This window comes from Paralichthys olivaceus, chromosome 6 (assembly GCF_024713975.1).
Source record: "Paralichthys olivaceus isolate ysfri-2021 chromosome 6, ASM2471397v2, whole genome shotgun sequence".
Lineage (NCBI taxonomy): Eukaryota > Metazoa > Chordata > Actinopteri > Pleuronectiformes > Paralichthyidae > Paralichthys > Paralichthys olivaceus.
In genome coordinates this window covers 14,905,062-14,923,832 of record NC_091098.1, presented here as the reverse complement: position 1 = coordinate 14,923,832, position 18,771 = coordinate 14,905,062, and the positions used below count along the sequence as shown (strand labels likewise).

Here is an 18,771-nt window from a genome sequence, read left to right as displayed (position 1 = left end):
TTCATCACCACTATTTATTTGCCTGTTTGGTTGGATTTTTGTCAATGTGTCTTCAAGGTTTGTGCATATGTGTGAGTGTGTGCATGAATTTATGAATCCACTCATTGTGTCTGCACCTGAGTGTTTGAGTGCATGACATTTGTATTTCCTTAACATCACGTGTGTCTGTGTGTGACAGTCTTGACATTCAACTCAGAAGACAGCATGTGTGTCCTTTTTTTTCTTTTTTACACTAACCTCTGCTCTGTGTGCAGCCAAGGGCGTGACCTAATGTCGCCCTGCTGACTCAGCCAATTGGCATTCCTGGATAGGCGGAAGTGGAGCGGCCCTTGTTCACGGTTACCAAAGGAGATGGATGGAGGAGGAGAAGAGCAAAACAGAAGAAAGCTTTGAATAAAAACAGGACCGGTGTGTATCAATGACTTACACAAGGCATAATCATTACAGGGAGGGGAGGTGCTTCTCTGTCTCTCCCATGCTCTCTCTTTGTCTCTCTCTCAAACACACACACACACACACACACACACACGCATAAACTTCAAAACAAGTTTCCAAATACATATGCATGCACACTCTACATAATGTGCATAAGCAAATGCACAATACCTTCTCTACCTGTTTCTCTCTCTCTCTCACACACACACACACACACACGCAAGCACGCACACATGCACACACTTCATAGGTATGTAAAACACCCTGCCTTCACTTCTGGCTGCACGCTCCACCCTCAGCCCTAGAGGACAGGCTGGTTGACCCAGGAGGAGGAGGAGATAGAGGGGGAGAGAGGGAGGGGAGGAAGGTGGGAGGTAAGAGCAGACGGAGCTCAAATTCATTTCTGCTCATGGTGTTGGGGGCACAGCACATTGCAAGAGCCCAACGTGACGCACAGGGAGCCGGGACACACATACGCACACACAGCTATCAAATGGATTACCCCCCCGACACAGGCCTTTGAACTGCAACACAGCAAGAACAATACAGGCAGCAGATGAGGAGCTGCACAAACCCTTCAGAACTTCTTTGACACTTTTTTGAGGAGAAAAGTAGCTTTGATTAAGACTCATTATTTGTTTTGGTTTTGAGTCTTGCCTGATTCATTCAGATTCACTGAGCAGAGGGACTTGGACTGACAGCTGATGATGGGAATATTTTTTTTGAGTTAACATTCGACAGATCCCGTCTCTCTGCTGTGCCACTGGAGTGGATCGGACGTAAGTAAACACCTTTAATTGACCCTGTGGTGACAGGGTTTGATGACAAACACCAATTCACTGCTGTTATTACGAGTCTCCTCTCATCACTTAAAAACGATTTGTTGGTTCTGTTGAAACTTGTTCACATTGTGTGTCAATAGCTTTGTTTACTGATCGATCTGAATGTGTCTGTACGGTATCTAATGTCCACATTAGTCACACAATTATCAAATCAAAATCAAATCAAAATGTTATTTGTTGAATACACAGTACAACGTGCAGTGAAATGCTTTTCTATGACTCTCCTTGATCTGAAGATAAGATACGATAAAACAAGAAAAAAATAATTTATTTTAGAGTTAATATAGTTTGAGGACGGTAGGAAGAGATACATACAAATATATGTAAAGTGCAGGTATGCGCAGTTAATGTACAACCATGTGCTGGGCAACATCAGACTGAGGTAGGTTTAATAAATATGATAAAAAGGATATGAAATATTAAGAAATGACCACATCAGGGAGAATAGTGCATTATTTTGATGGCTGAGATCTTTCACCATCTACCTGGCTTTTGTGTATAACACTTAAGGTCTGTTTTCAGCATTTTATTACTTCTTTTACCTGTTTATTAATAGGGTACATAATTGTTTTTACTGAATCCATTCTTAATAAGAAAAACTATGATAATAATTTCATGAATCATTTGATCTCATTTAGAATTTGATATAATTGTGTAATTGTCTTGTTTTTATTTTAGAAAATGGTGAAATGGAGACAAAACATTACAGAAGGAATATGGACTCCTTCAGTGAACCTGTTTTGTAAAGTGAAACTTTGCTAAAAGTAAAATAATGTTTTTGTAAATTGTTGAATAAGTGTTAAGATTTAAAACATTTTTTTATCATCTGTTTATTTTTGTGAATGACAGACATAACTCTTTAGATTCAGTACAGATACTGACAGTATTCTCACCATGCCTGTTCATGTAGGCTAAAATATGTTAACATATACAGTGTGTCTGGCTCGGACAGCGCAGCACCTGACTGAGAATGTTTTATAGTAGAGCCTGATTGAAAATGCATGTGGTCCTCTGAGGTTTTTCTATTGGATTAAAAACATTACGCTCAGTGGAGCTGTTAGGTTGTTAATGTGATCTGCTGTAGCGTAAAATGTTAATGGACCAGGCTGGTGACAGCTCTTAATGCTTTGTCCCACAGTAACCGAGTGGAGAAGCAAAACACGACCACAGTTAAGGTGTGAGAAAGCTTACCATGCACTGAGGACAAGGTGAGAGGGGCAGTCACACTATACTCACCTTGGGGGTTCTCTTCTTTTATATGCATGCGTATGTGTGTGTGTGTGTGTGTGTGTGTGTTCATATGTTTCTTTGGCCATGAATGTTCCTGTATTTTTAAAAATGCAATTCAAAGGTCTGCAGATAATTAAAAAGAGAGATTTGTGGTCCCTGAAGGTCGGGTGTGTTTGTATCATACACACAAGTCTTTATCGTCAAAGCTCACTGATTTATTGCGTGACTTTTAAAATCTTTGTATGACACAACAACTCGTTCTTCAGCATATAAGCAGAAATAAAAAAAAAAAGGCAGCCTAACATCGAAGCCATGGGGCGGAGTGGAAGCCTGAAACTTGACCATAACAGCAGCTTGTCCGGACCGTTCCTGCCAACGTAATCGCAATGAAATGATTAAATAATCTCACCAGGTGGACAGTTGAATCAACAAATCACTGTTTGGCACAATCAGTTTTTGGGTGGTTGAGAGCATAAAGCTGTTTGTCCAGTTTTCCATTAATCAAACAACTCTTCTTTTTTGTTTTTTTCTTGGTGGGCTTTTGGCACAGTCCACGACACGCTCAAAATTACTTCCTTGATTGTAGCCCCCATCAGGAAAAATCATCATCATCATCACTGCTATTATTTTCATGGTCAATTGAGTGGGGTCTCTAACAATCATTTCATCGTGTCCATTTCATCACGTGGCACGGATCTGAACATACTGACTACGAACCTCCAGGCCTGTTCTGGCTGGGGCGGTGACACAGTTTCCAGTCGTTAGGAGGAATACTCTGAGCTTTGTGTCAGATGTGTGAAGAAGAGGAGGAAGATGAAGCAGTATGGCCTGTTTTGTTTGGGGCAGATGCTTATGGGCAGTGTGCTGGTTAATGATACATAACCAGAAAAACAGTCGCTGGCCTCCTCAACAGGCTTTATCAGTGCTGATAAGGGGACTTGGACCTTCTTCCACACCAGAGTGTCCAGTGGCTGATGTATTATGGAAATAAACTCACAGTGATATTTGTGAACATAACATTCAAAGAGGGCTACAGCACACACACAACGGAAATGTGGGCAAGTAATGACTGTATTAGTTTGTGCAACGAGGTGTGGCCCTACATGATTAACATTTAATAGGTTGTTTGGGCAAGACAGTAATAGAACAAAGTGTTTACTCTTACTGCTCATAGGGGCTACAGTCTGCGCTGAAGGCCAGGACCTGGAGTGACACACACTGAGAGAGAGGCGAATAAATCATGGATACATCACTGTGGATCTGATTTTTTAATGAGAACAGCAGGTGCCATCACAAATTGAAAAGCGTAAATAGGTATCCACCTGTCATTGAAGTGAGTCATTCAGATGGTGAATTTATGGAGTGGTGCAAATACGGGGGCTCTAATTTACCGACATATGGGCTTTGAAGAAGAAAGTGTGCTCGTATCTGCTTTATTATGCAATGGAAATGTTGCATGGTCCAGCATGCACCAGCACATGACTCATACAGACCTTTATTGTGCAAGAATCCATTGATTGGTATGTAAATAAAGTATTTTGCTGTGCAAAGTAAAAAGAGCTCATATAAATCATATGGCGCAGATCTATTGTTTGATTCATATTATCATCTTCATTCAGCCTAGATGCCAATTTGTCCACATTGAATCATCAAAACCTGCTTAATGAGGATGATCATTATAATCAAACTACAATAATAAATGTATCAGAGCCTGTTTTCCAAGAGGTTTTCATCCTTAGCAACAAAGAGGGTGGATGATTTGTCACAGGACAAAGAGAGTAATGGAGTGGGTGAGAAAACATAGAGAAGAGGAAGAAGAGCAGTTTACGAGGGTAAATTAGTGACAGGGTATGTGAGTGTGGTGTACACAGGGCTGCTAATGAGGAGAGAGAGGTCCTCATTAATCAGATTGGCTCAAATCTGCTCAAAGGGAACAAATCAAAGGAGTGACGGAGAGGGAAGACTTGCAAACACACTGATATTGTTCTGTTTCTGTTGCTTATTGAGTCACATTTTTGTTCAGAATGGTTTTACTCATCTGAACCCATCCATAACATTCCCAAATGATGAACAAGTTAAGTCTCATTCCTCTGGAATTTTCACCTGGATAATAAACCTGGATTATGACACAAAAATCACACATGACGTGGTTTGTCGAAGTTAATGACCACAAACATGTATGAACACTGAGAAGAGAGGGGCCTGACATGTTGAAAGATGTGAATGGTTTTCCAGCATACTTTTTAAACTACCTGTTTTTGTCCCCCCCCCCCGAGGCTCTGTGGCCCTGTGTGCGGGAAAAAAGAGCAGCGCAGGGTGGAGAGGACATGAAGGATGGTTGACACCGGTTTGCTTCTGGAGAGGAAAGCGAGGGGAGGACTCGACTCCGTCATTAATCAGAGTGAAAGCTTTAAAGTAAAGAGAGGAAGCAACATACTGCACTAACTGCTAAAAGCAGTATGTCCACAGTCCGTCCGGTGCAGAGAGATGGAATAATTTGAGCTTTACTTTAAGTCGATCAGACAGATGGGAATGCCATGTTGTGCTTGTGTTATTAAGATGAGAGCAAAGCAGAATATATTTTCAGAGGCACGGGCTTTTAAAGAGATACATTAGACTGCATTCAGCACACTCCTGCAGACAATATTGACCTCCTCTATGTATCCTCGGTTTGAGGAATTTCAGGAAACGTCAGAGCCAGTAAGTTTCAGGCTACCCAAGGGTCTCCTGTAGTTGAACCACTGAGCAATTTAAGGATAATCCATGTTGATTCTTGGATGCATGCCCCATGCTAATGAGACATGAGCATATTTGGAGTAAATACCTTGTGTGCTTCAGAGGTTAAACAGAAGAGAAAGAGGAGAGGGATGACAACGACAGTCCTTTAGAAATCTCACACTCTTTCCCTCATGAGCAGATAAGTCACGACTGGAGGTTCCTCTTGCCAGTTAATAATCCTCTTATTACTTTTTATTGAACAGCATTTGGAGACATCATCTCAGCTTTACTGTAATGCTGCATATTATTTTCTTTGAGGAGGCTGTATTATAGCACCTTCCTAAGTCATTGTACTTCATCTGCTCTGAGAAACTCTTGAAAAGGGGATTTCACATCAGAAATTAGTCACATGGGCAAATATGCATAATGAGATTATGTGGAAGGTATAAAGGACGACAGCAGTACAAAGAATCCTCTCATGATTTATGATGTAATTACAGAGAGGGGCACAAGGCTCCTCAGAACCCAACAAAAACAGGCCAGGAGATTCCTTGATGGTAAAAGACCCCATTGTCTAAAACTCTAATTAAAAAACTTGAAAAAATAATAATAAAAAGATACTAAGAAAGAAGAGCATTAGCCATCAAACATGGCTGAGGGGGGAGGATCTAGAAACTCTTGAAAAGTAATAAAGGTTTGATTCAGTTTATCCATTTGCAGCAGCGCTGTGGTCGCCTGGTGTGGCAGCAGACTCACTCAAACAAAAAGAGAGTTTTTCTGTCGGTTCTGCTCAGATTCACCTCCTTTCTCTCAGGGATATACCTTCATGCTGCTGCAGAGGTCCAGCTGGCTCGGATTGTCATGCATTCATCTGAAGACATTCCTCTGGCAAAGCCAGCATGTAACGCCTGACAATGTGTTCAGCTGTGTTATCTTACGCGCCCAGCAGCGAGTACACTATTACTAGCAAATTGACCATTAGGTCTCAGCAGAGTACAACCTTGTAATATCGTATTAGTCCCACTTAGTTGCTCAATACTATGACTAGAGTTTTACTCCTATTTTTAGACATGGAAATTTTCCAAAGAGTCATTCAGTGTCAAAGTTGTGTACCTAAGCACTCCTTGTATATTAGTCATAATAATATACCAATATGGTGTCAATCACCACACACTCTGAGAACTAACCGAACAAAGACCTCTTCAGAGCTATATTTGGCCACCTCCTTCCTCCTTATCTTATCTTGCTTTTTATTCTTTTACCTTTTCTGGCAGTTTTTTTCTTCTCCTGCCCTTTTTCGATACTGCCTTCATCGCTCTTCTTTCATCTTCATCAATTTTCTTCCACTTCTACGTGCAGTTTATTTGACCTGGGCTGCCCACAGCATCCCACGACTCTGCTTCTTAAATTGTCATCTCAACTGTCTGTCTTCTTTTGAACCATTTATTTATAGAAAAATAAACACAGAATTTATTGAGATCTACAGAGAGTGTGACTGGGAGAAAAGAAAAAGAGAAGAATGCCTGGATGCATGAGAGAAAGATGGAGAAGGGGGGGAACAAAAACAGGGCGAAAAAGGAATGTATGCGGGAAAGCATGGGATGAGAGTGATTATGAGAGCGGAGGTGAAGGAATAAGAGGGGTGGGATCGAGGGGGGAAAGCTGTCAAATCATCCCTGAGAAAATAAGGCAAAGAAAATAAACCTCACTGGTTTTTGCATCAAACACAACTGGAAGCTTTGAAAAACACAACATTCACATTGCAGCGTGATGCAGCAGCGTGTAACTTTTGACTTTCTATGCTTTAACCAGTTTGCCAGTAAAGACTCGGATTCTTGAAACCCTGTTTTTGACTCGAGTCCTCTGCAGTTGTTACTTTACAAACTGACCGCTTTGGCCTGAGCCAAATCTTCCACTTTGCTGCCATCCTATCTCAAGGCAGACTGACTTAAGAGAGTTTTGTTTTCATGTTGCACAGAACATCATTTGCCAGCGTCTAAACCACAGCTGGTGCATTAGTTCATCGGAACGGCATTACAAGCTAATCACAATGAGCTTCGGGAGTGTTAAAAGCCAGCCTTCCACTCATCCTCCTCCTTTATACTCACCAGATCGTAAACATTTAAGATCTGACTCAGAAAGTCTAAAAGCTATCTGTGTATATATATATATATATATATATATATATATATATATATATATAACTGTTAGAGGGGCAGGGGTACCGGTTCTTGATGGTATAATGTTGTTGAGTCCCCTGATAGTCGATGCAGGGGACGAGTGATTTGTCTTAGTTGTCCACATAAAGAAATTGGTTTCTGCAGGTGAAGAGGAAAGGAGGATAAATTCCAGCTATCAAGGAGGCTGAGGTGTATTTGTCATTGGCTTCCCTCTAAGGGGAAGTTAGGGAGGAGAGATGACCTCTAGAGAGAGAAACACCAGGGTGTAGGTCGAAGTACAGTCGAATTTGTGATGAGGTGACAGGGAGGTAGCAGAGGACTTGCAGAAGTACTCCTGAAGAACAAGGCAGAGGAGTCCGAAGTGAAATGTTGAGAAATGACTCAACGACGGGGCTCTAAAAATTCTTTGTCGATTCCCAGGAAGTCAAATAACACACAGGCCTACAACTCCAAAGGGATAAGGCAGAAGTGAGGTCAAAAACTTGTCGAGAGTAAATGAGTGAATACCTCTGCCGAGGCTCAACAGCCCCTTTAAATTCAATCAAACTGCAAAATTTGCCAAATTTCACACACTTATATCAGTCATTTAAATTAGACAGATTCTTTCCATCAAGATCCATGAATTAGTCTCAGTGAAAATGTCAAAAAGAAAAGCTTAAATATGAATAACTATGAATAATGCTTGCTAAGTTAGTGGCACTGGAACCATGTGACAAAATGGCACAGAGGGAAGTGAGCACAGAGAGTAAATACACCAGGAGAGGGGAGACAATGAGACAAAGGTTAAATAAGGTCCTGACAGACAATGGCAGCGGCCAGAAAACCAATCAGGGCTGCAAAGTGAGATCTGACACGAGGGGAAAGCCAGTGAAACCACAACAAAACAGGATATAGATAATACTGACAGAACGGAAATAAATTAAATCATGACCTGCACGGGAGACAGAGTGGGACACAGCACAGTGTCCGGCTTTCACTGCTTTCGCTCAAATCTAATGAAATTGAGCAACAGAAGCTATTTATAATATCTGCTGTGAAAATGTGACAGATGCACTGAAAACAAAAAGGTTCTGTGGCTGATCCCTTCGTCAACACACGTCCTAAAAGGCCGGATGTGCTTGGTTTGTATGCTCTGCGGTTCGATAATGAAAAAAACCCAAAAGCAAAATGGCTCAGCTGACACGCCTGAGGGTGAAAAGAGGGAGTGCAATAAAATGGTCAGACTGATATTGTGATTATTCAGAACAAATAAATTGTTTGTTGATACAATCGTTGCCGTGCAAAATCCGAACATTTGCGATCTCATGATCCTGCACCCGTTTGAGTCCTGCTGATTATTTGGCAAAGAACATCATGTTAACAAACCACAAAAATAACTGTAAAACATGAACTGTTTGTCTTTCAGGAATGGAAAGCATCAGTGTGGAAACAGACTGGGATGGGTTAGCTCTCTCCTCTCTGGTCACCACGGGAAGGAGCAACCTCTCCCCCTTGCCCCTGCTCGTCTCCGAGCTGAACTCGGTCAACGCCTCTCACAGCGGGGGGTCCTTCTTTGGGATATTCCCTGAGAATGGCTCCAACACCACACCTCACACCCTGCCCCAGCCCAGGGCCAGGGACCCCGGCCTGGCCAGGGCAGAGATCGCGGTGCTCGGGGTGGTGCTGGCTTTCGCCACCCTGGGGAACAGCTTTGTGCTGTGGGTGCTGCTGAGGAGGAGGAAGCATAATGCACCCATGCACGTGTTCATGGTCAATCTGTGTGTGGCTGACCTGGTGGTGGCGCTCTTTCAGGTTAGTTCACAAAGTATCTGTATATTAAATATCATACGATCCACCACAGTACAATCATTCGTCATGTTTGTTTGTATATGTAACTGACAGCAGTGCATCAGATTTAAATTGTAATTGCACATAAAAAATATTATTTTAACAGAATAAGCAAATTATTACTATACCTGTAAATGACAAATATTAAACATTTGAAGGTTTAAAACAAGTGTTAAACTTTATTGTCAGTAAATGAGAAAAATACTTTATGAATTCTGTGGAATAGTAAAGAAAGAAATGTTTAAGATTTAACATACACGGCAAAAAACCCCCACTGTTGAGCCAACTTAAAAAATACTTCAATTGGCAACACAAGAAATTGAGTTATATTTTAAATTGCAATTGTGTTGACTTGTTAACAACAAAAAATTAAAAGTAAGTACTTTTTAAAAGTTGGTAATGAGTTTTATTTTTCACTGTACAGACATGTCATGTGTTGAAGGTGCTCACCCATTTTACTGAAATGCTGGGAGGTGTATTTTTATCTGAAAACAGGAGTAAAAACTGCTGATTAACCATGTTTATGGTAATTATAAGGAACGTGTTGCTTAGTACAACAGTGTGCCTCATGTATGTGTTTTTGGACAACAGTGGCGGTCTACGGCACAAAGGAATAGGCTAAAATCGGGTGAAACTTTCTGCTTGGAGAAATTTAATGTTGGTTTGACTCTTTTCCTGATTTGATGAAAATATTTTCATCATTTTTATAACAGGAAAAATGCTCCACTATGTTAAGAGCCACTTAAATAATTATTTTTAATAACTGCTTTCTGTGTGATCAGGTTCTTCCTCAGCTGATATGGGACATCACAGAGAGGTTTCAGGGACCGGACCTGCTTTGCCGGGCTATCAAGTACTTGCAGATTGTGGGCATGTTTGCTTCCTCTTATATGATAGTTGCCATGACAGTAGACCGGCATTATGCCATCTGCTGTCCGTTGCAGGCCTACCGAGGGGGAGCAATGTCCCGCTGGAACACCCCTGTCATGGTGGCCTGGGCTCTGGCACTTGTCCTCAGCATACCACAGGTAGGGAGGGGTCAACACAGAAACTCGTATGTTCACATGCACAAATGATGAAATAGGAAATGAGATCCCGGTGGGCGTTCACACCCTGGTTTCTACAGTAGAACTCAAGATGTGGGTCTGTTTTTAGCTCTATGAGGTCACTGAAGTTCAGCTAATGGGAGGAGGATGCTGACCGTTATGTCTGTCGCTGTGCTGACCGCCCTGCTTTTGTTTGGCCTGTCAGGTGTTCATCTTCTCTCGCTTGGAAGTGGCACCGGGAGACTTCGAGTGCTGGGGTCAGTTCACTGAGCCGTGGGGGCTGAAGGCCTACGTCACCTGGATGGCTGTGGCTGTCTTCCTCCTGCCCGCCCTCATCATTACCATCTGTCAGGTAATACTGGTTTCTCTGGCAGGACTCTCAATCTCTGCGTCGACCACTGACTAGGATTGCACACTGTGACCAACGTTATATAATAAAGAAACGTGTGGCATGAATGAAATGCTGTTTTGTTTTCATGGAGGGTGCATCTGGCATTGTTTGATAACCCGTGGGGGACTGAGGTCGGTGTTATGTAGCATCCCATGGCGCAGACGCATTCTGGGCGGCCTCCCATCAGCCCTGCTGGTCTATTTGGGGAAAGATATTTCCAGGGTCCAGCTATTTCCCCTAATTAACACAGCACTTGGAGGACCACTGCTGAGACGGGTGCTCAGAAAATCTGCCCGCTCAGAAGCTACTGCCAGGAAGTGGAATGTACCAGATCTCTGCCAAACATAGAATACTGACCTTTTTTAAATGATCAGATTTCAAGTAAAGACGACTCTTTTTCTGAAGTATCTCCACACGGAAACCATTTAGATTGTATTTACTTTACTTAGATACACTGGATGGAGTGAGAGTGGAGCCTTTAATCAAACCACGCTCTCATAAAGTTGCTTTTAAAAGTAAAAAGTGGCAGAAGAGCAACATTTGGCAAAAAAAAGAGTATTTAGTATGAATCATCTATTATTACTTGATTTCAAACTATTGTTTTAGTTGCTCAGGAGACTGTGACAAATTGTTTTGCTGCAATATAATTTTATGGCAGTCATTCACAGTGTAACAGAGTAGTTGAATATTTGTGTTTAATAATGTTGTGTATAAATGTCTGACTGGTTTATGGCTGATGGTAAAGACCAACACACACTCTCTACTTTGTACCAAATTTCCTGTCACTGCCGCAGCTGAAACACAAAAAAAGATTGTCTGTAAAAGCAAATCACACTGGCAGTCTGGCACACACCAGTAATAAAACTCATCATCAGGCACTCAGTGTCTTGATTAAATCCTATTGGACTGTGTAATTCATGATTGTCTCCTTTTCTTCCAGATAAGGATCTTTAGAGAGATTCACAACAACATCTACCTGAAGTCAGAGAGGATGGTGATGGCTGAGATGAAGAAAAGCAAAATCCTCTTCCGCTTCCACAGCTTCAAGAAGGGAGATGAGCGGGCGAAAGAGAGAGGAAGACGGGCGTCCGGAGTTGGGGGCAGGGACGGGCGAGGGCTGCAGCCCTTGAAGGGTGTGAATAACAGCCCTCACAATAACATGCAAAACAGCCAAGCGGGAGAGTGTTACGATTATGCACCGTCCGCCATCCAGTACAACACTTCTTGTGGTGAACACACGACAACAGCAACATCACCAACACAGCAGCAGCAAACAGTAAACAACTCAGACTGTCAGGACTCCTACACGTCCTACATGCTGGTGTCAGGATCACCCCGCTGCTCCCTTGACTACGTCCCCCCTCCCCCACCAGTCACTCCACCTCCGAGCATCACTAAAGCCATGTCCAAGACCGTGAGGATGACTCTGGTCATTGTGCTGGTCTACACTATCTGCTGGTCGCCTTTCTTCATCGTCCAGCTGTGGGCAGCCTGGGACCCCAACCCTCCTGACCAAGGTCAGTCACAAACAGGCTTCATCCATGTTACCAGAGTTTTCTTTGGTCCATCATTGTAACAGTCCTGGTGCACATACTCTAAACAGACATCACATCAACATTACACAAAACCAACTTGATGGACGAATGAGGTGTGGGCCAGGGAGGAATCCATTTAATTTTGGTGTGGATCTGGATCAGGGGCCGATCCAGGAATTTTTTCTTGATGAAAAAAGGCGCACATTTACACAGACAGAGGATTTCGCACCTTGTTATTCCCTATGAGACAAATTGTAATTTGTGAATATGGGAACTAATATTTATGACTGTGTGAAACTGTGGTAGAATTTAAGGAGACTGTCGGGCCTTGGCGCAGGTATACACTCTACTGAGTCCCATTCTTGTGTTTGTTGCTTTTCCTCAGATGTATCCACAGTCCAGTTCCTGCATGTAGTTGCTCTGAATGTGCAAACCTTGTCTGTTTTGACCATCCAAAAACAACAGCTAAATGATCTGTATCAACAACCTCTGATCAATGCAGTCGGGTTTGAATACAATGCACGTCATTATTTGAAAAGCACAAGCACCGGGTCAGATGGTGGGAACAGTGAGTGAAATAGAAGGTCAGAAAAGCACTGTTTGTTTTGACTCACAGCGAGGATCCTCTGGATGATATCCCTGGACTCTGTGCATTTTGGCACACAAACGGCATCTGATGATGTCTTTACTGGCAACCAGGGATCGAGCTCGTGAGGCAAGTGTATCCTCAAGTGGTGGCTGATAGTATGGACCATGTGGATGTCCTAGATCTGAAGCTAAAGACAAACACCCAGGGCCAGTAAATAACCTGTTTATATCCCCTGCTGATTTTGCAATGTGGCCAGATGTTGACATTTCATCAACAATGATCCATGCCAGCAGCCTGTACACATAGACAAAATCACAAGCAGACAAACACAGAACGAGCCACGTACACTCACATAGACACACACACACATCTACAAACAGAGGGCATGCATATATACATGTACAAGTGTGCATACACATGAATAATCCTTTCTGGCACACACTCACACACACACACGCACACACTCACACAAAGACAGAGACAGAGAGGGAGAGTTGATTATAATCAACTTTGTATTCCAAAAAGCTGTCTGTGCTTTTCTATTGTCCTCTACTTGCCGCAGAGGAATAATCATGTTTTAGTTAAGACAAAAAAGACTTATTATTAGCCTAAAAAAAGAAAACAGAAAAGGGAAGTATGTAGGATTTTGTCCCCCTGAGATATTTGCAGTCCTGGTGCCACTGTCGAAGGAAATAAAATGAAAAACAATCATAGTGAATAGTTTATCTTCAAACTGAATAGTCGTGGATATTTATGTTTGTTTCATAAGAGAGAAGAGAACAATGTGGTGCATGATGTTATGTGCTGGAAGACTGTCCCCCTATAGCTCACAAAAGCTGCATGTGAAGATTAACATTTTATATCCATATGCCTGCTCCTGCGTTTAAATGTACTTATCATCTCGTGTGTTCACTGCAGGTGTGGCCTTCACCCTCCTGATGCTGCTGGCCAATCTGAACTCATGCACAAACCCATGGATCTACACAGCCTTCTCCAGCAGCGTGTCCCGAGAGCTGCAGAACCTGCTGCACTGCTGGTCGCGACCCGGCCGCCGGGGCTCGCTTCCGGACGACTCCACCACAACACACACCTCCACCAAGGACAGCCTGTACTGACAGAGGCTGAAGAGACAGCAACATGTCATATTTGAAAAGACACGCATGGGCGCACATGTGCTCGTAACAAGGACACCACCAACACCACCTCCAGCATCGCAGCCCTGACAGCACAGAGCGCTGACCTCCACCAGATGTTTCCAGCAACAAAGGACAGCTGTACTGTCAACAGGATCTCTGCCTTAAATCACCTGTCCTCTCCCCCCCAGCAGTAAAGAAGGGTGTCATTGAAGATGTCAACACCATTTATGACGGCACTGTGGAACATACAGCGGAAGTCACCATCAGAAGGCATCTGCAGTACAAAATGCCCTTGACAGTAAAGACATGTTCAACTCTAGCTGCTTAGTGTAGAGGCCAGTGCATTGAATTACACCCTCGCCCTGTTCAGACAGAGCAGAGCAGCAGGAATGCAGAGGGTGGATAGCTGCATTAATGGCCTTACGGCACGCCTAATGTACAAAGACGAAGACAAAGCTGTGGGTGTAGAGAAAACAAATCAATGGGCTGAAGGAAAAGAGAGAGAGAGACACAGACAGAGGGGAAGACTGCTGTTGGACTGAGAACAGACAGGGGGATGACACGGATGTTTCAGATGCAGGAGTGGTCCTGAGAAAGCTGTGGTCGAAATCTAATAATGTGAACAAACTTTGTTAAATCAAAGAAAGTGGATTAGAGATGGATGCTTGAGGCTGAATTCATATTCGCTCAGGAGGAATCAGGTTCCGAAGAACAATAGTGATTTATGAGAGAGACGGACAGAGATTCACTCGTGAGACCCCCCCCCCTCCCCCATGAGGAACTGGAGAACTGTGGATTAATACAAACAAACACACACACACACACACACACACTCCCTCTCAAAGTAACATACAGTGAGGGTTGAGCTCCTGGACATTTCAGGTTTCCACAACCAACAAGGACACAATTATGTGATTGTATTTCATACAATGAGGTACACGAAATTACCATCCTGTCGTGCTCTCCTGACAGTACGAGTCAAGAACGCCAACGTAACGCAGGAGACGCAGCAGGGAAACAAACAACAATCATTCAGCAGCATTCCAGTAATGAACAATGTACAGTGTATTTATTAAAAATGTAAGGCACATTAGATTATATAACATTTTCAGTGTAAATTGAAATGTTGAATCATCAATTGTAATGGTCCGACGTGTGTAAGAAAAAAACAATTTAAGGAGACATCAAACCAAAGGTTTTTTTTGTAAAGCTGTACTGTAGAATCTTTTCAGGTCTTAATAGTAGAGCTAATACAAAGCTTCAACAGATATGCACAGGCGTTTCAAGGTCAAAGAGAAATCGCACATCATTCAGGCTACATGTCAGTTTAAGAAAAACTTCTCATCAACAGTGAAAATACTCCAAGTTAAAGCCAAGTGCCTGTAAATGCCAGTGGGCGTTTTCTTAGAGGGGCCTCCCCACTGGACTAATCTTACTCTGAGACGGGGGAACTGCAGAGCAGGGATCACTGACTGTGTTATATTTCTCCATGAGCCATGTGTTCGTCTATCTTTTTATTTATTGTTGCATAAATGAAACTACACACATATATCAGTTTCTGTTATTGCCTCACATTCACCTTTATTGTGCATATAGAGTAGTGTGTTATGGCCCTAAACTGCATGAAAGATAAAATAGTAATATAGGTCTATAAAGTTATATTTGTTTTGTTAAAAGTGTGATCATATAAGCTACTGTACATACAGTGGGTGTAATAACTTCCAGTGTGAGATGAAATTAGAGGTTCCTTTAACGCTGAGCCAATGTAGCACATGTTTTTTCCATGAGGCAGCAGTGTTATGAGAGTCTGCAGGACAATGCTGGGATGCTTTCAAGGTGTCTCAGGAATACTTGTCTGGGTCGAAGGAGCAGCTGCCTCACCTTTTCCTCTGTGCAGCCCGGGTGTTTGGGCTGTCGGCACGCCACTGTGCATTTGTTCCCCAGACACAAGCCTTTGACTTTGATTCTCCGCCAAATGGAGGGCTACAGCCACGGCGTCCCTTTTCTCACTTTGTTATATCAGGAAATAGATGAACTTCTCCCAAACCCTGGGGGTGTACATGAATTTTCATCTTCCTGTCAGGAAGTTGAGAGGTCAGAGGATGATTCTTCTCTGCTCAAAGGGGCCAGACTTTCAGATCCATCCAGCCTTTCAGCTTTGTGGGAGAGGCCCAGCACACTTTTCATGTGCATAACACTGGCTGTAAAGCCATTAGTGCAGCATTATGATGGCTAAATAATGAATGCATTCAATATGGAGAGTTTTCTGGCACAAACACTTTTCAATATCCACTTAAATTAGACCGATCATTGCAAAGCATTTCCCCTGCGACTCTGTCTTGTTTCCTGAGGACAGAAGACCTGACAGTATAGTTTTTATCACTACAAGCACCAGCACCATCACCCTCCCTCCCTGTCAGAGCTTATGATGAACGGTCTATTGGGTAGGTCTGTTTGTAATCCTGCAGTGTGTCGGTCACTGTGTGTGTTTATGTCGAATGTCCTTATGCTCCTGGTTTCCATGCTGTAACGTGGTTGATGTCGAAGCTCAAGGTCACATCTTCATTACCGTGGGGCAGCACTTCCTGCCAGCGGCCCGCAAATGGGGTATATGAGAAACAAATGACCCAGCTGTGTGACTGTCGTGAGGGCAGCGGAATAGGTGAACTTCCCTCTTGAATCCAATTTAGGGTCAGCCAAAGAGAACATCGAATGGCTCTGAAGAATGACAGAGCCCCCCAAGCCTTGACCATAGTCAGTATAAATCAAACCTGGAGCCTGGAGCTTTACTGCACTAAGCAATGTGTCTGCATTGCTTAACTCATTACCCCTCCACAGATCCGAGGAGTGCCGAGGCTGCTGCTAAGCTCATTCCAAGACACCGGGAGGCGTTTCTGGCCCTCGCCGACTTACACAACCATGTCCAGTGTCTGTGTTTGCAGAGCGTTGGAGCATCATAGTTGGTAATCAGCGGAAGCAAAAGGGAAATGAGCCTTATCATCCCTATTATTTCCTTTGTTTCACGCTTGTTTATCTTTTCTGTTTGTGCTTGCTCACACGAAAGATATCTTCATCATCTGCCTTTATTTCCAAAACACCCCACGACTGCAGCTGTTTTCAGGGTGATTTATGCCAAATATAGCTACGCTTCCATTTTTATTGGCTGCATTTATGATCCTAAACAAAATCTTACCTCAGCATTGACTGTTTTAAAGGGTTTATTTCTCTGAGAGCCACAGGATCAAGGCTTTGCTTTTTTATCACTCTCACCAACCTTGTTTTCATTACTTTAAGCGTGGCTGTATTTACACCTCGACCAGACCCTGCAGTTTCTTTTCCCTCATAGTAAAAACAGGCATGTGGACAAGCGTCTGATAAAACCCATTTTATGGGAGCTCATTCCACGTGCTTTCACAGGATTTACGTACAAAGACACAGTGGGTTGTGATGTGCCTGCTCCTGTTTAACCTTTAGTGTTTCATGGGTCATGGCCAGGCATGAGACGAAGCACAAAAATGAAAAATAAATCTCTGTTAGAATGGCTTGACATTAGAGTGTGAAATATGGAGACTTTTACAAAATAAAAGAGAAGAGAGGAAAAAAACAATTTCCTCCTAAATGGTGAAAGACTGGTACTTGACTGCAACTGCACTGACTGGTGCAGCGGATGAGAGGATGCACATAGAGGACAGGAAGAGGGGGATAAGAGAGGGAAAGGTTTATTCACTCCAAACACAGTCAGGCTGGTGTGGTTAAAGCAGCTATACATGCCCCACTGTACATACACATCCATGTAATAACCGGAACAATAACTGTTATTATAGTGTAAGAAAGGGGAAGCCAGATTCTGTTTTCTGATAACTTAGTCAGCTCGCAGTTTGTTGACCTTGTTTCTGTTTTGCAAAAAGTTTAAAGAACAAGCAGTGGACACAAAGTTTATGGCAGAGACAGAGAGCGTGATTTCATGTGAGAATCATTTGTGCGACGCCAGTTTCCACATTGCTGCATCTCACTAAGCTCATCCATGTCTGCCGCCAGAGCTGGTGTGTTACACACCTCTGTCAAAGCTGCTTTTCTCTGGCTCACAGCACGCACACACACACGAGGGAGAGAGATTCTGTTACAGTAACTCCTATTTCTCTGTAAGACTTCATAATAATAAAAATAAGCACATGTATATATGCAGCACCTCTAAAAAGAAAGTTACAAAGTACTTTGCTTCGGCAATTAAGATTAAACTTACTGTTGTATAAATACATAAAATTAATGTGATTCCGATTTGTTTGTTTGCATGAACCTGTAGCTCATTGTCAGAATACACACATAAATAATTCACCGCTGTAAGAATAAATTGTGACTTCCTGTGAGTGCATTCATTCTGCAATAACAACAATCTCAGAGAAATTAACTTCTACATCCGCAGTCATCTGCACTTTGTGCGTCTGAGTTAACACACTCTGAACTCTCTCATAAAGAGTGTGTGAGCATTGACTCAGTGACTCTCTTTCAGTTTGTTTGTTCATTCCTCTTAAATCCCACCATCCAGCCGTCCCCCACTTGCCACAGTCTTAGTACTACAGCAGGGAGTGTCTGCGTCAACTGCAGCTCAACATTGTGTCTATTTTCTACTTGACAAAAGGTGACAGGGGACAAAAGCTAAGATGAGCTTACACCACAAAAGTGTGCGTGTTTGTGCTGACAAAGCCGCAGAAAAAGCAAACATAAAAGATATGTGTACTCTGTACACTGAGCAGTGTTTACGTGAGTGGCTCAAGTTACTCATATACAGAGTTTGCAATACTCTCCTGGGAGTCAGTGAGAAGTTGCAGTTGTGCTGTGGAT

At 42.8% G+C, this 18,771-nt stretch overlaps 1 protein-coding gene across 2 annotated transcripts; it reads left to right on the top strand.

Annotated features, from left to right (window-relative positions):
• The first annotated feature begins 863 nt into the window (after window positions 1–863).
• On the top strand, window positions 864–18,296 carry LOC109630525 (vasopressin V2 receptor-like). 2 transcript variants are annotated; one of them, XM_069526500.1, is made up of 7 exons: window positions 1,072–1,214; window positions 2,416–2,485; window positions 8,811–9,196; window positions 10,015–10,260; window positions 10,484–10,630; window positions 11,610–12,186; window positions 13,712–18,296. In XM_069526500.1, exons 3-7 carry the CDS (start codon window positions 8,813–8,815, stop codon window positions 13,906–13,908), a joined length of 1,551 nt encoding a protein of 516 aa, XP_069382601.1. In that variant the 5' UTR covers window positions 1,072–1,214; window positions 2,416–2,485; window positions 8,811–8,812; the 3' UTR covers window positions 13,909–18,296. The 2 variants fall into 2 exon arrangements, with proteins under 2 accessions (XP_019944333.2, XP_069382601.1); XM_020088774.2 differs by lacking the exon at window positions 2,416–2,485 and having other exon boundaries at window positions 864–1,214.
• The last annotated feature ends 475 nt before the right edge of the window (window positions 18,297–18,771 follow it).

Coding starts and splice junctions, on each gene's coding strand:
- LOC109630525 (XM_020088774.2), top strand. CDS start 8,813: ATGGAAAGCATCAGTGTGGAAACAGACTGGGATGGGTTAGCTCTCTCC. Junction 10,631..11,609: donor TCATCATTACCATCTGTCAG/GTAATACTGGTT, acceptor CTTTTCTTCCAG/ATAAGGATCTTTAGAGAGAT. Junction 12,187..13,711: donor CCCCAACCCTCCTGACCAAG/GTCAGTCACAAA, acceptor TGTTCACTGCAG/GTGTGGCCTTCACCCTCCTG.